General features: G+C 47.2%; 2 protein-coding genes across 2 annotated transcripts in view; both read right to left on the bottom strand.

Moving 5' to 3' along the window:
• Nucleotides 1-134: 134 nt before the first annotated feature.
• On the bottom strand, nt 135-11,694 carry smc5 (structural maintenance of chromosomes 5). Its single transcript, XM_062527903.1, has 24 exons — nt 11,497-11,694; nt 10,337-10,478; nt 10,017-10,069; nt 9,717-9,879; nt 9,358-9,492; nt 8,857-8,997; nt 8,489-8,650; nt 8,168-8,239; nt 7,590-7,845; nt 6,998-7,152; nt 6,667-6,780; nt 6,432-6,526; nt 6,046-6,178; nt 5,673-5,846; nt 5,059-5,228; nt 4,565-4,688; nt 4,044-4,166; nt 3,577-3,705; nt 3,245-3,340; nt 2,967-3,071; nt 2,634-2,753; nt 1,413-1,592; nt 983-1,078; nt 135-537 (listed from the first exon to the last, which is right to left on the bottom strand). Exons 1-24 carry the CDS (start codon nt 11,646-11,648, stop codon nt 394-396), a joined length of 3,234 nt encoding a protein of 1,077 aa, XP_062383887.1. The 5' UTR covers nt 11,649-11,694; the 3' UTR covers nt 135-393.
• A 486-nt stretch (nt 11,695-12,180) lies between these two features.
• Nucleotides 12,181-14,809, bottom strand: part of LOC134071272 (MAM domain-containing protein 2-like) — an 8,644-nt gene continuing 6,015 nt past the window's right edge. The window contains exons 11-14 of the mRNA XM_062527922.1: nt 14,381-14,527; nt 13,328-13,587; nt 12,883-12,967; nt 12,181-12,385 (exon numbers count right to left, since the gene is read on the bottom strand). Of these exons, the coding sequence (XP_062383906.1) occupies nt 12,321-12,385; nt 12,883-12,967; nt 13,328-13,587; nt 14,381-14,527 (557 nt within the window). The 3' untranslated portion in view covers nt 12,181-12,320. The remainder of the gene's footprint in view (nt 12,386-12,882; nt 12,968-13,327; nt 13,588-14,380; nt 14,528-14,809) is intronic.

Raw genomic sequence — 14,809 nt, 5'->3', positions numbered from 1 at the left:
TCATTTGATAAAATTCTGATATGCGAACCCTTTCAAAGCTGTGATCAATCAATCACACACACGCGAACACACACACACACAGAGAGAGAGAGAGAGAGAGATGTATAAAGCATGAAGACATGAACAACACTGCATAATTTCAAAACTAACACGTTTTATTTGATTTCTTTACTATGAAACAATTGATTCGGAACAGCTAGACAAACTGACTGACTCAAGTCTTAACAGCTTCAACTGAAGGCTCCTCCTCACACACAAACACAACACAGACATAGGAACAGGGAATGTAGCAGGTGCATTAAGGCACTTTTTGACTAGCAGAGTAAACACTTTGGAACAGAAACGAACTCTTGAGTCAGAACCGACCCGGGTCCACCTGCAGCGGGCCAACGTTCAGTTTCCATGGTGACTGGGCCTCTGACGGGCACGTCGGCGAAGGAAGGCCTGGCTGCTCCAGTCACTGGGCGGCAGCATGTGCGTTCCGTTATGCACACACAGGACCATCATCTCATCTGCGTACTGCAGGTTCTGGAGGAGCTAAACACACACCACACACACTTCATTTAAATGCCTCATGCACACACTGCATGTTTGTAATCACTGAGAAACACAGATGTGTGTTTGTGTGTGTGTGTGTGTTGGTGTATTACTGAGATCATCAGATCAGACTAGTGCAGAGCCCACCGGGGTGTGAGTGTTCATTAATGAGTGACTTGGTGTCTGAGTGTGTTTACGCGTGCGTGAGTGTGCGCGTGAGTGTGCGTGTATGGGTGAGTGCATGTGTATCTGAGAGTTTGTGTGTATTTATCTGTGTGTAAATGTACACACGTGAGTGTGTGTGCCGGAGTATGTACAGTACATTTGAATGCGTGTGTGTGGGCATCTTAGTGTGTACATTGGAATTTGTGTGTATGTGCACAAGTATCTGTGTGTGTGTATGTGTATGTGTCTTTACTAAGTGTGTGTGCATGTGTGTCTGTACCTTTGGTGTAATGAAGAAGTACTGTGAGGTGGTCCCCTTGCATGCCGTCCTGACCACAATGTCAAACACTCTCCTCTCGTTCACCGGGTCCATGCCCTGCCGCACACACAAAACAAACATGACCATTCCAGTAGAGGTGTGTGTGTGTGTGTGTGTGTGTGTGTGTGTGTGTGTGTGTGTGTGTGTGTGTGTGTGTGTGTGTGTGTGTGTGTGTGTGTGTGTGTGTGTGTGTGTGTGTGTGTGTGTGTGCGCGCCACGCGCGCATGAGAGTCCATCCGTGTGTGAGGTGAGAGTGAGGTTGAGAGGGTGAGGGTAGGAGTGAGGATGAGAGAGAGAGTGTGTGTGAGTGTGTGAGTGAGGATGAGGGTGTGAGTGTGGGAGTGAGGATGAGAGAGAGAGAGTGTGTGTGAGCGTGTCTGTGTGTGTGTACCTGGTTGATCTCGTCCACCACCCTGAAGGGACACAGGTTGAGCTCCTGCAGGGCCATGAGGTAGAGCATGGTGGACACGCTCCTCTCGCCCCCGCTCTGGTGATGTGGCGTCAGCTCGTGCAGCTGGGTGCTGTTACGGAACTTCACCCGGATACGGATCCCGTACTTATCATACTCCTCCTGCCAACGCACACACAGATCATGATCAGTCACCTCCCATGGTAGGGTCAACACACACACACACACACACCATGGTCAGTCACCTTCCATGGTAGGGTCAACACACACACCATGGTCAGTCACCTCCCATGGTAGGGTCAACTCACACACACACAGACACCATGGTCAGTCACCTCCCATGGTAGGGTCAATTCTCACACACACTTCACACACACACACACACACACACACACACACACACACACACACACACACACACACACACACACACACACACACACACACACACACACACACACACACACACACACACACACACACACACACACACACACACACACACACACACACACACACACACACACACACACACACACACACACACACACACACACACACACTTTTAAGGTGAGTCGCGACAGGTGAAAACATTGTTTTTTCATGCACTGGACAACTTGACAACAGCATGTATTCTTTCGCACTACTACAACAACAAAGTCCGATTTCCACATTTAGGTGTTTATTTCATTATCTTTTGTAGGCTGTATATTTCTCGTAAATTCGCCACGACCGTGATACGAAACAGATCATGTGTAGTATCGTTGGAAAGCTCTGTTTCTCCTGCGTGACGTTGTGCAATCCAAATATGGACACTTCCTTTGTATCCGCAACCGTTCACGAAAGTTCATTGGCAAGTCTAGGCTGAGAACGCATCTCATTGGCTGTGTTTCAAGGCTGTTTTCTCAAAACAAGTTTTTTTGTCATTTTAACATCTCAGCCTATGTAGCACCTACGTACACCGAACTTTCCAGTTATATACTTATTCAGTATTCTGAAGATATTTACAGAGGGATTTGATAGTAAATCATTCCTGGCCTGGTTTATGTGACATTTTAATAAACAAAACAAAACAACAAAACAAAAAAACATGGCAAAAAATAGGATGAGGATGATAAAATCAGGATGAGAGGGTGAGAGAGACCGTGACAGAGAGGGAGTGAGACTGTGAGAGAGAGGGTGAGGGTGAAGGTGAATGCTGACCTCATTCTCAGAGTGCAGGTCCACTTCCCCAGCACACTGCATGGACCTGAAGAACTCGCTGAACTTCTCATTAATGCGCTCCACCAGCTGCCTGAGGGGGTTCAACCACCTCTCCTTCACCTAGGAGATGGGGGAGGGAAAGACAGAGAGAAAAAGAAACAAAAAAAGGAAAGAAAGAAAGAAAGAAAGAGCACAGCATTTAGGGGCAAGTGTTGAGTCACTACTGCAGTGTTCCACAGGTCAGCTCTCCTTCAGGCTTTACAGCTGATAACCACCTACACTGATACTAAAACACATCCAAACTCTTCAACACACACACACACACACACACACCTCAGAGATGTTCTGCCTGTAGGTGTCCAGAGCGCTCTTCTTCTCTTCCAGCTCCTTCTCCAGATTCTTAATCTCCTGCTCCCTCCGATTGTATTCCTCCACAACCTACGTGCAGACACAAACCCATGAACAACACAGACACCCAAAAACACATACACACAGCCCCAAAAACATATACATATACTAAGGCACCACAACCACACATGCAACCACATTATCAGTAGCACACAAACACACACCAACACACAAAACTGTCATCTGTACACACACAGGCGTACCGTTTCACTGATGCCGGTGAAGAGTTCCGCCCGGGTTCTTTCCTCATTCAACATTGCCTCAATGTCCTCCAGGGTGTTGGGCAGCATGCTGAAAACCTGAGGCACACACACACACAAATAAACTAAATGAAAACTGTACACTACCATTAAGCTGAATGAATGAAGACTTGCATGCTTGTGCATGTGTACAGTATGGTACAGGAGCCTCAGATTTTAACCAAGATAAATAATGATCACTGCAACCGATATAGGCTTATGCAAAAATTGTGTGTGTGTGTGTGTGTGTGTATGTGTGTATGTGTGTGTGTGTGTGTGTGTGTGTAAGGTCTTACGTCGTGTAGCTCTGGGGGTACGGCCACCTCTCCCGGTCTCATGTTGCATTTCTCGCTGGCGCGCTGCATCAGACTCTTACATGTGCTCAACAGAGACGCCTTCCGACGGTCCAGATCAGCACATCTTTGCTACACACACACACAGATCAGAAATGAAAACACGTACACTCGAACAATGAGACGCACGGCCACACACACACATCAGAAATCTGGCACATACACTCAAACAATGGCACACACACACGTCAGAAATCAGGCAGAATACACTCCAACAATGGGGCACACACACACACACACGCATCAGAAATCAGGCACACACACACACACGGCCACACAAGGACATCATATATAAACAATTACATCACGTAGGCCCAAGATCACTCAGATCCTCAACACAAACACATATGTGTTTGTGTGAGTGAGTGAGTATGAGTGAGTATGATTGAGTATGAGTGAGTGTGAGATACCTCCATCGCTCGCAGCTCTGTTGATCCCTCTCTGCAATCCGACTCCAGTTGGTTTTTCTCTGCAGTCAGAGCCACCGTCTCCAGAGACAAACACACCTTCTCTCTGCTCAGGTTGGCCCGGCGCTACACACACACACAAACGCACACACACACACACACACTTCCGGTTATGAAAGAGAGTACAACAACCCCAAAAAACACACACAAGCCATTTCACACACAATACAACTAAGACCCTCAACTTTGTACCAAAACTGACTGACTGACTAACACACACACACACACACACACACACACATCATCTAATGTGCTGCAACTAGCACCTATAGTGCACACACACACACACACACACTTCTGGTAATGCAAGAGAACACAGCGACACAAGAGAAAAAACACACACAACCCATTTCACACATAACTCTCAGCTTTGAACAAAAACTGACTGACACACACACCACTTCATGCACTGCACTTGGTGGTGACGGCGCGCGCACACACACATACACACCCCTTTGGCTCACCTTCATGTATTGAACAAACTCGGCGGCGATGGCAACTTTCTGGGTGTGGACGGCACAGACCTTCTGCTGGCTGTCCTGCTCCACCCTCTGCAGGTCCACTGCACTCTGCTCCATCTGCCTCAGGCTGGGGACGACACAGTTAGTGTGAGTGTGTGTGTGCGTGTGTGCGTGTGTGCGTGTGTGTGTGAGTGTGAGAGTGTGTGGAGAAAGGGTGGGATTAAGTGTGTGTGTGTGTGTGTGTGTGTGTGTGTCCTGTTCGGTGCTGATCTTGGGTTTGAGCTGCCTGCTCTTCTTCTGTTCCTTCTGTATGTGTGTGTGCGCGCCCTGTTCTACTTGGTCTTCTGTTTGACCTGCCTCATCTCTTGTGTGTGTGTGTGTGTGTGTGTGTGTGTGTGTGTCCTGCTTGGTGCTAATCTTCTGTTCGAACTGCTTCATGTTGCCCTATTCTTTATTACTGTATGTATGTGCGTGTGTGCGTGTGTGCTTGTGTGTACCTGTCCTGCTTGGTGCTGATCTTCTGTTCGAGCTGCCTCCTCTTGCCCTTGAGGTCGGACAGCTCTTTCTTCTGAGCTCGGAGCTCGTTGTCCCGCTGATCCAGCCGCACCTGCCGCTCCTGCAGAGCCCCCATCTGAGCGTCGATGTCTCTCACGCGCTCCTCCACAACCTGCAGAGGTCAGAGGTCAAAGATCAGATCACTACTGCAGAGACAGAGGGTCCATCACCTGACAAGGCGGTTCCTCCAGTTGCCGTTTCCCCAAAGTCGGGTTCTACGAAGATGAGGCTAGAGGCCTCCCTACTCCTAGCGTTCTCGGACTCTACCTTGGAACAGACTAACTAGTGTGGACGTGCACGTCACTGAGGTTCCACCGGAGCACTTCCTTGACTTTGGGAAACGGCTACTGTGTGTGTGTGTGTGTGTGTGTGTGTGTGTGTGTGTGTGCGTGTGTGTGTGTGTTGACCCTACTATGGGAAGTGACTGACCAGGAGCCGTTCCTCCAGCTGGCATCTTGTGAGTTGTGCATGTGTGTGTGTACATGTGTCTGTCTGTATATACATGTGTGTGTGTGTGTGTGTGTGTGTGGTGTGTGTGTGTGTGTGTGTGACTGACCCTGAGCTGCTCCTGCAGCTGGCGTTTCTCCTCTGCGTCGATGGTGACGGTGAGGAACTGCGGCGGCCGGAGGGCCGAGTTGCTGGAGATGGTCTTGCTGGAGTACGACGACTTCTTCACCGTGTACTTCTCATCCGCCGTGTAGATCATCCTCAGCTGGGAATCCCTGATCACCTGATGGGTACGCACACGCACACACACACATTAGTAACTCCTCCCCCCTCTCTTTCTCTCTCTCTCACACACACACACACACATAACTTCCCCCTTCTCCCTTTCTCTCTTTAACACACAAACACTTCAGTAACTCCCTGCCCTCTCTTGCCACCCCAAACACACGCGCACACACACACACAGCACCATAAGAGACTACCGTTTCAATCATGTTCTTGGTCTGCTCTGTTCCGACAGGTACTTCGTTGACGCGGTACTGGTAGCACAGGTAGCTCATGATCTCATCAGGTGCATCAAACAGCTCCCGCAGGTATGAGAAGAAGCCGAAGCGCCTGCATAACACAAACAGGCTTGTCAATAGTAATAATAATGATGATAATAATAATAACAATAATAATAGATATATAAACTGGGTTGTGTTAAACCGCACAGTTCAGTCCTGCACATGCCCGGAATCGAAAACGCAAACAGCAGCACCTCAGATCGATAAAAGTCGTGTGTTGGGTAGTGAGGTTTAGAACAAGCCGCCATTCCCACACACATTAATACACACACACACACATTAATACACACACACAAACTCACTTGAGAGAGTCCAGAGGTCTACTGGGGGGTTTGGAGGCATGAGAGTCCGGTGGTGCGATGACTGCATTTACACGCAGGTTCTGAGAATCACGCACCTGAGAAAATACACACACATACACACACACATACATAGTAAGGTTCAAAAGAGTAGACTGTGTGTATGGAGGATTTGAGCATGCGTGTGTGTGTGTGTGTGTGTGTGTGTGTGTGTGTGGGAATGGCCGCTTGTTCTAACCTCCACCATGAATCTCTCCATGTCCTCCTGCTTCTGGAAGACGAAGGCTCGCAGGTCATTCACTGGAATGTGGCTCTCAATGTACTTAGAATGGCGAGCATCACGGACTCGGATCTGAACACACACACAAACACTCTCCGTCAGAGGTCCTTCAAGGCAACAAATGCTTACCAACTGAAGATTACAAATAGACCTCACACGCAGGCCTCTCACACGCACAGACCTTTTTCTCTCTCACGCCCTTTCTCTCTCTCTCACTCTCACACATACACACACACACAAACACCTCACAAACACAGACCTCTCGCTCTCACACACACACACAGCTCACCTCCAGCATCATGGGCTCGTATGCATTCCCATTGAAGAGGTGTTTGTTCTGCCTCAGCCACAGCAAAGCCTTGTGGGTATCTGTGAAGCGGCTGCGAAGCTTCTCCTCCTTACGATTCAGCATGTCCTCAAGGCTGCGCATACGGTTCTGCAGTACTGCGCGCACACACACACACACTTAAGACTGCACGTAAGGAGCTTGAGCTGCAGTTAAGGTGAAACTCACACCAGGACACACATATTGCATGACCCTAACTGCTTAATGTGTGTAACCATTTGCAGTGTGTTATTATATCATGCTGATCTTGTCTGTCTGTCTATAAGTGTGTGTGTTTTATATGTTTGTGTGCTGTCCGTGTGTCTGTGTGTGTGTGTGTTTTGCATGTCTGTGTGTGTGTTTCATATGTATGTGTGTGCGTGTGTGTGTGCTTGTGTGTGTTAGTGTGTTTTGCATGTGTGTGTGTGTGTGCGTGCGTGCGTGTGTGTTAGTGTGTGTGCTTGTGTGTGTGTCAGTGTGTTTTGCATGTGTGTGTGTGTGCGTGCGTGTGTGTTAGTGTGTTTTGCATGTGTGTGAGTGTGTATGTAAGCCTCACGTCTGAGTTCAGCCATGTCTCTGTCCCTCTGCCTCCTCAGATCCGCTCGCTCCCCCTCCACTTTGCCCCGGTCCTCCTGATTGGACCGCAGCTGGCGGTGCAGCTCGTCCAGGCGTGGCCCCAGGTCGTCATGGTCACCGCAGCGCTCCAGCTGGGCCTGCAGGTCGGCGATGAGGTGGCGCGTGTTCGCCATGCGCTTCTGGCGATCAGCCTCCTCCGCCTGCTTCAGGCTCAGGGACTGCTTAATATCCTCGATCTGCACATAGGCAAACACACACACACACACACACACACACACACACACACACACACACACACACACACACACACACACACACGTGTGAATACAAAAGCATACACACACACACACACAAAGATGCACATGCGAGCAACACACACACAAACACACAACGTCCTTGATCTGCGCACGCACGCACACACACACACACACAATCTCAAACACATGGGCAATGACACATACAGAGCTAAAAATAAAGATTTGCTGTTTGTGTTAAAAGACAGATAATCAGTTCAGTTAGTCTCTCTCTCTCACACACACACACACAAACAAATCTGACCTGTTTGTTCTTATTATCCAGCTGGTCCTGCTTCTGCTTGCATTTCTGAGTTGCCTCTCGGATGTTTGCAGTCTGTAGGACACACACACAACCATGAGCTCCTCACGAGAGGGCACGCGCACACACCCACAATCATGAGCTTCTCTAGAGAGCATGCCCAAAAACAGACGCACACACACAACCATCAGCTCCTCATGACAGCACAATCACAAGCGTTACAGCTCCTATCCACTGAATCCAACTCAGTCATGTTAAGTTTGCGTCGTGTTTTGAGTGTGTGTGTGTATGTGTGTGTGTGTGTGTGTGTGTGTGTGTGTGTACCATCTCTCTGATCTGGTCGTTGGTAGGCTGCAGGCGGTTGTCGATGCTCTGGATCTTTCTGAGCATGGGTGCTCGCTGCTCCTTCAGCTCCTTTAGACTCTTCCGCACCTCCTCACGCTCTTTCTTCACCTGCTCCAGCTCCTTACGCGCCTCCTCATACTCCTACACACACACACACACACACACACACACACACACACATACACACACACATACACACGTTACACTGCTGCTATAGCTCATTGGGCGTCTCCTCATACATGCACACACACACGTTACACTGCTGTTCCAGCTCCTTACGAGTCTCCTCATACTTCTACACACACACACACACACACACACACACACACACACACACACACACGTACCACCCAAGGCTTCTTCTTTTCCAGCAGCTGGATGAGCTCCAGGTGTCTCTTCTTCTTCTGGTAGCGCTCCACGTCGTGCTTGTTCCGCTCATTCCTCTGCATGGCCTTCTTCAGGAAGCTCGCCTTCTCCTTACACACATTCTAAACACACACACACACACACACACACACACACAGTCATTTAGAGTATAAACTGCACAAATATTAGCAAGATATTAGATACTAGCAAATCTTCTTAATCTATAAGATTTAGATCTTAAAGTATTTGATTGCAGGATATAAGAAATATAAGAACGTTTGTGTTTGTGTATGTGTATGAGAACATTTGTGTTTGTGTTTGTGTATGAGAACGTTTGTGTTTGTGTTTGTGTTTATGTTCGTGTATGAGAACGTTTGTGTTTGTGTTTGTGCATCAGAATGTTTGTGTTTGTGTCTGTGTTTGTGCATTAGAACGTTTGTGTTTGTGTTTGTGTTTGTGTATGGGTGTCTGTGTCTACGCACCTCCAGATCCCTCTCCTTGTTGCGGAAGCTCTTCAGTTCACAGTGGAAGTTGTACATCTCTGGAGGCCCCACTGACTTCTCTGTCGCCTCCAGCAGCTCCGGCTTACTCATTTTAGCAAACTCACCCACTTTTTCCTACTCACGCACACGTGCACACAGAGACACACACACACACAAGTATTATAAAATTGAAAAGAAGTTTACTTTTGATGAAAATGTTCAATGACAATGCCATAGTGGAAAAGATACCCGTTTCATAAAAAGACCCATATGTGTGTGTGTGTGTGTGTGTGTGTGTGTGTGTGTGCGTGTGTGTGTGTGTGTGTGTGTGTGTGTGTGAAAGTGTACGTGTCTCTCACCTGAGGCAAAAACTGGCACAGGTTGCCCACCTGGATGCGTAGAGCCCTAACCTCCTCCTCCACCTGCTTCTGGTTGGAAGGACGACCGTTTAGCTGCCACACTGACTGGTTACTGTCCACAAGTATATCTCTCTGGATGACCAGGTTACCACCAGTCCTATACCTACACACATAAACACACACACACACATTAGCCATGTTTACACGGACAGTTTTTTGGTCATTCCGATTGAAAATGTTGTGGCGTCTGTTTACATGGGGTACGTTCTATTCTGATCAGGTGTCTGACGTCAAACTTACAGCTCTATCTCCACCATGCCTTTCGAGCAACCTCTCTTCACGTAAAGGCCAACCTGCAGGTAGAAAACACAAATGCAGAGGTTAATGTTAGAGGGGGTCCTGAACTGCAGAATAGTGAAACTGAATAGTGTCGCCTCATATTGAACACCAACTCCGTGTACTTTATGAGTGCATCATCCGGGGACTAGCAGTGCACTTTTGCTGTTGGAGTTTTCAGTGTGAACACCCTCTCTCACTCTGTAAATTAGGTATTGTAAGTGCAGAAGTACGCCATTTGAGACAGTGTTAGTTAAGAGGGGCCAATGTGGCGTTTCACGTACCTTGTCTCCTCGGCCCAGGATAGCAGTTTTTCCGGCCAGGCCAAGGCAGATGGCGCAAACGATGCTGGATTTGCCCGTCCCGTTAGCACCAACAATCATGTTGAGGTTGGGCCCTGGGTAAACCTCCGCCAGGTCATACGTGCTGCAGGGGAGCCGATCAGATTGTCACGAACTGGCACCAGTCCTCACCCCATAGTTTGAGAAACGCTGAGCTGGATAACTAGGTATCCTTTCATGCAAATGGAACTCTGCCATTTAAACAGCTTAAGGATACTTAAAAGTTTCCACTGCAGTGTTGGCAACCACAGAAACCAGGAAGAGCTAAGGCACTAGTGTTAATCCAGAGACTGGGATGTACCCCACACAGTAAAGTCATTATAACGTCTAATGCATGAATTGCTGAAACCAGATACCGGCAATGTTTTATTACTCATATGTAATTTCCTCAGCAATAAAAGTGTTTTATAGTGCTTCAGCTATTTTTAATATAAGTTTTCCATGAATATCCAGAGTCAGAAAAAAATACGTCACTTTTGACACACGCACCAAACTTCTAGGACAAGGCTTTTTTCAGATAGTTTACATTTGCGTGTTCTTCACGTCAGTGCAACCAACCAGTACTTAATATTTGGCTAGCTGCACAACCATTACCGGTCACCTTCCTGGAAGACTCCAAAAGTCAGTGTTGCGGCAGAGACGAACTAGCTAAGCAAATTATCATAACGTTCACGGGGACAGAAGGACGGTACTTCCTGGTTAATGTCACACAACGTACGTGATCTATTGGCATTCCAACATACCAGAAGAAGTCCTTCACAATTTATAAACTGCATAGCCTACTGCCAGTAACGTTGGCCCATTATAAATAACGTTAATATGTAGCAGGTTCGTGAACGTTAGGTTTACTGTTTAGGCTAACGTCACATCACTAACACCATCGAAGGGAAAGCAAGATAAGATAAAGAAGTCACCGATAACTCCTGTTTTGTCGACGTACAGATTGAGAGAAGCAATTAAATTACGTTAACACTACTATGATTACTACTATTTCTTCGACTATCAACGAACACTAGCAATGTTATCATTGCAGCTATTGCTGCTAACGTTAGCAAACAATAACACAGCAGCGGTTACTTTCGATTCAGGTGACGGGTACTTACAGAAAGTTTTGCATTTTTATTCGACGTATAGACCCTTCCACAAATCCCTCACGGACGCCATCGCCATCGGCAAAGGGGTCCACTTGGCTAGTGGAAGGTCTAGCTTGTGAATTAGAGTGACTTATTCGCTTCCTTTTGGCTTGAAGCGCCATACTGCAGCGGCGGTTCTGTCTTGGCTTGCTCTCTGCAGCAGTCGACTAGTTCTCACACATTCAGTTCGCGCGCAACCGGAGTGGATGCCAGCCTTTGATTGGGCAAAACTTGTCATGTGATGTTTCGGTTGAGCACAGCAGTATCAACCTTGCCGCATCCGAAAAGAGATCCAGACCATTTATCGTCTATGCTGGATGACTGACAAGCCACAATGTCATTCTTTTCCACAACAGTGCCTACCAGGGAGTCCTTGTGCATACAAAATTATGATATGCTGTTGCTGGACGCTGAGATTTCCACCCACACACACACACACACACACTTTTCAATTCAGGTCCAATTACAGCTCTCAGGCTAGGCCTACTTAGGTGTCATTTTTAAAACCATTCTCCGGCACCAACAATGTCAAAGACTCTTATGAAAAAGCTTGTATTTATCACAGCTGTAGTTAGTAGTTAGTGTATCTTACTATTGGACATTGCTTTTGTTTGCATCATTTAAGCTGCATTTAAAAATAAATGTTTCAAAAACTTTCAGCATTTCAAAGCATTTACATTTTTAATAGGCTACATTTTCATTTTCATTTTCATAGGGAAAACAACATGTCCTTTAATAACTGATTGATATATCCTGAATTAACATAAAATGCATTTGGTCTTTTAACAAGCTTGCTAAATGATGTTTCCTGCATTTTCACCGTCTGGGAAACCAGATAGCTTGATGTAGTCTTCTGTGTCTGTGAAAATGTAAAGTGTTGTGTTAGTAAGACATCACTTAGGCCTACATATCAAACATGTATGGAAAGCACTATCTTAAGTAAAGTGCATCCCATAGTTTGCCTCTGTGATCATATCCCCCTACCCCTTCAAAACAGTGCCCTTTGAAACTGTAAGTGGCCTTACAAAACCAAGGTCACTGTGAGAGAGCTGGACTAAGCACTAGTGTTCTGGGTTTAGAAAGGCCTGCTGTGAAGTTGATGATGGTGATAATGGTGACACTAATGATATAATTTAGCTGATGATGATGCAGTGAAGCTGATGATGTAGTGAACACACACATACATACACACACACACACACACACACACACACACACACACACACACACACACTGTAGTGAAGCTGGTGATGTATGAAGCTGATACTACAGTGAAGCTGATGATGTAATGAGGCTGATGATGAAATGAAACTGATGATGTTGTGAGGCTGATGATGTAGTAGACCAGAGCAGTACCTGGGCATGGCCCACTCTCAAACGTGATGTCGTCAATAGCAATGTCACTTCGCACAGAGGAGCCTCTGGACGCCTCAAAGACAATCTAGCCAAGAGAGAGCAAAGCTGTGTTATAACAAATAATACGTCTCTCTCTCTCTCTCTCTCTCTTACACACACAGTCACACACACACACACACACACACACACACACACACAATCTGGCCAAGAGAGAACAGATGCGTGTTATAACAAATATCAATAAATATATATCAATATATATCTTGACGGAATCAGGCACCAAAGCAGCGGCGGGGGCTGTCTGTGTGCCCACTACTCAGTTATGTATAGTCCAAAGCTTCATGAACAAAATCGACTAATAAACTTGAGCTTTTGTTTGAAGAATCAAACAGATGACTGTGGATATTGCGTAGTGCTGATGTGTTAGTTTAGTCTTGAGTTTCACCTGATGCTGTTCGTCACACTGGTAGTTGAGCGTGGCCCTCAGCCATGAGATACCCTGCTCGCCGGAGCGTTTCCATAGCAACACGTCCCTGCCGTTCCGCGGCCTCCGCAGCAGCACGCTGAGGTCACCGCAGCCTGAGCCAAACATGCTGTAGAAGAATCGCAGGCACTGCTGACCTCTTGACCCCCGCAGCATCCCAGACAGCAGCCGAGCCCTCTGCTCCGTCAGCATCAAAGACGCCTCGATGTAAAGGTAGTGCCCTGTGGACACACAGGTGGTGGTGGGTGTGTGATTCCTATATGTGTTACTCCTGTATAAGGTAAGAGAGGCAGGGATGATTTGTGTTTGAGAGAGAGGGGAGAGGCAGGGATGGATGGTGTTTGAGAGAGAGGGGAGGGTGGTGTTTGAGGGTAAGGAGAGGGTGTCTGAGGGTAAGGGGAGAGTGATGTTGGAGTAAGTGGAGTTAGTGTTATGCCCCTTTTCCACTGCCGAGCTAGCCCTACTCTATTCGGTTCGATATAGCGCAGCGCTACACAGCACCAGTACCATTTCCTTTTCCATCAAACGGTGACCTGGAAGTCGGCGGGGTCGGTCACCACTGACGTGACGTCGGTTTCAGGTGTCATGGCGCGGTCAGTAAAAAGTAAACACAACGATGGAATTACTGGATGACATCGAGGCATTACTGCTGCTGTTGATTGCTCTGTGGCTTGTAGTTACTGAAAACCGCAAAAGACAGCGAGGCCAAAGGACAAGAGACAGCCAGAAATGTATAGAAGAGGCAAGGTGAAGGACACTTCAGAGGCAAGGTGAAGGACACAAAAAGAAAGGAAACTTTGGCAAACCATACAGGAATATGAAGCAGAAGACCAGCGGCTACTGTAGCTGCAAAGAGGCCACGTTTGAAGGTAAGCTAACCTTAACGGTTGAGTTAGCCATCTCAAGTAGGCCTATAGAGTTACATCATTGTAAATTGATGTGAAGCACTAAAATATGGTGTCTTTTGTGTGCGTTTTAGGTTAGCAGGCGTTAGCAGGTTGTCTCACCACTCACCTCTACCAGAGGTGTGGTCTCCTGGGGGCCCAGTGAAGGCAGTGGGGGTGGGCCCTCGTGTCCTTAGCCAATCAGCAGAGTCCTCCGGGTCCTGGGAGTAGCTACATAGCCCCGCCTCAAAGTCACAGAGGAGGGGGCCAGTAGGGCCTGGGTTAAGGAATATAGACAAACACACACACACACACACACACGCACGCGCAAACACAGACACACAAACAAACACACACACACACACACACACATACTATTTGCATTACATTTTCTGCAACTAATTTGTTTCTTGAAGTATACTGACTGAAAAAAATGTTGACCCGCTCAATATTTATTTCCCCCGCTGTATATGTTTCTGAACTTCCCCCATCCCCCACTGTATTATGACTGATTTTCAGTGAATGCACATATGAATGATTCTAAGTGAACACACAGGCA

This window comes from Sardina pilchardus, chromosome 23 (genome assembly GCF_963854185.1).
Source record: "Sardina pilchardus chromosome 23, fSarPil1.1, whole genome shotgun sequence".
NCBI lineage: Eukaryota > Metazoa > Chordata > Actinopteri > Clupeiformes > Clupeidae > Sardina > Sardina pilchardus.
Note: the sequence above shows the minus strand (reverse complement) of the source record. Positions and strands in the feature narration are given on the sequence as shown.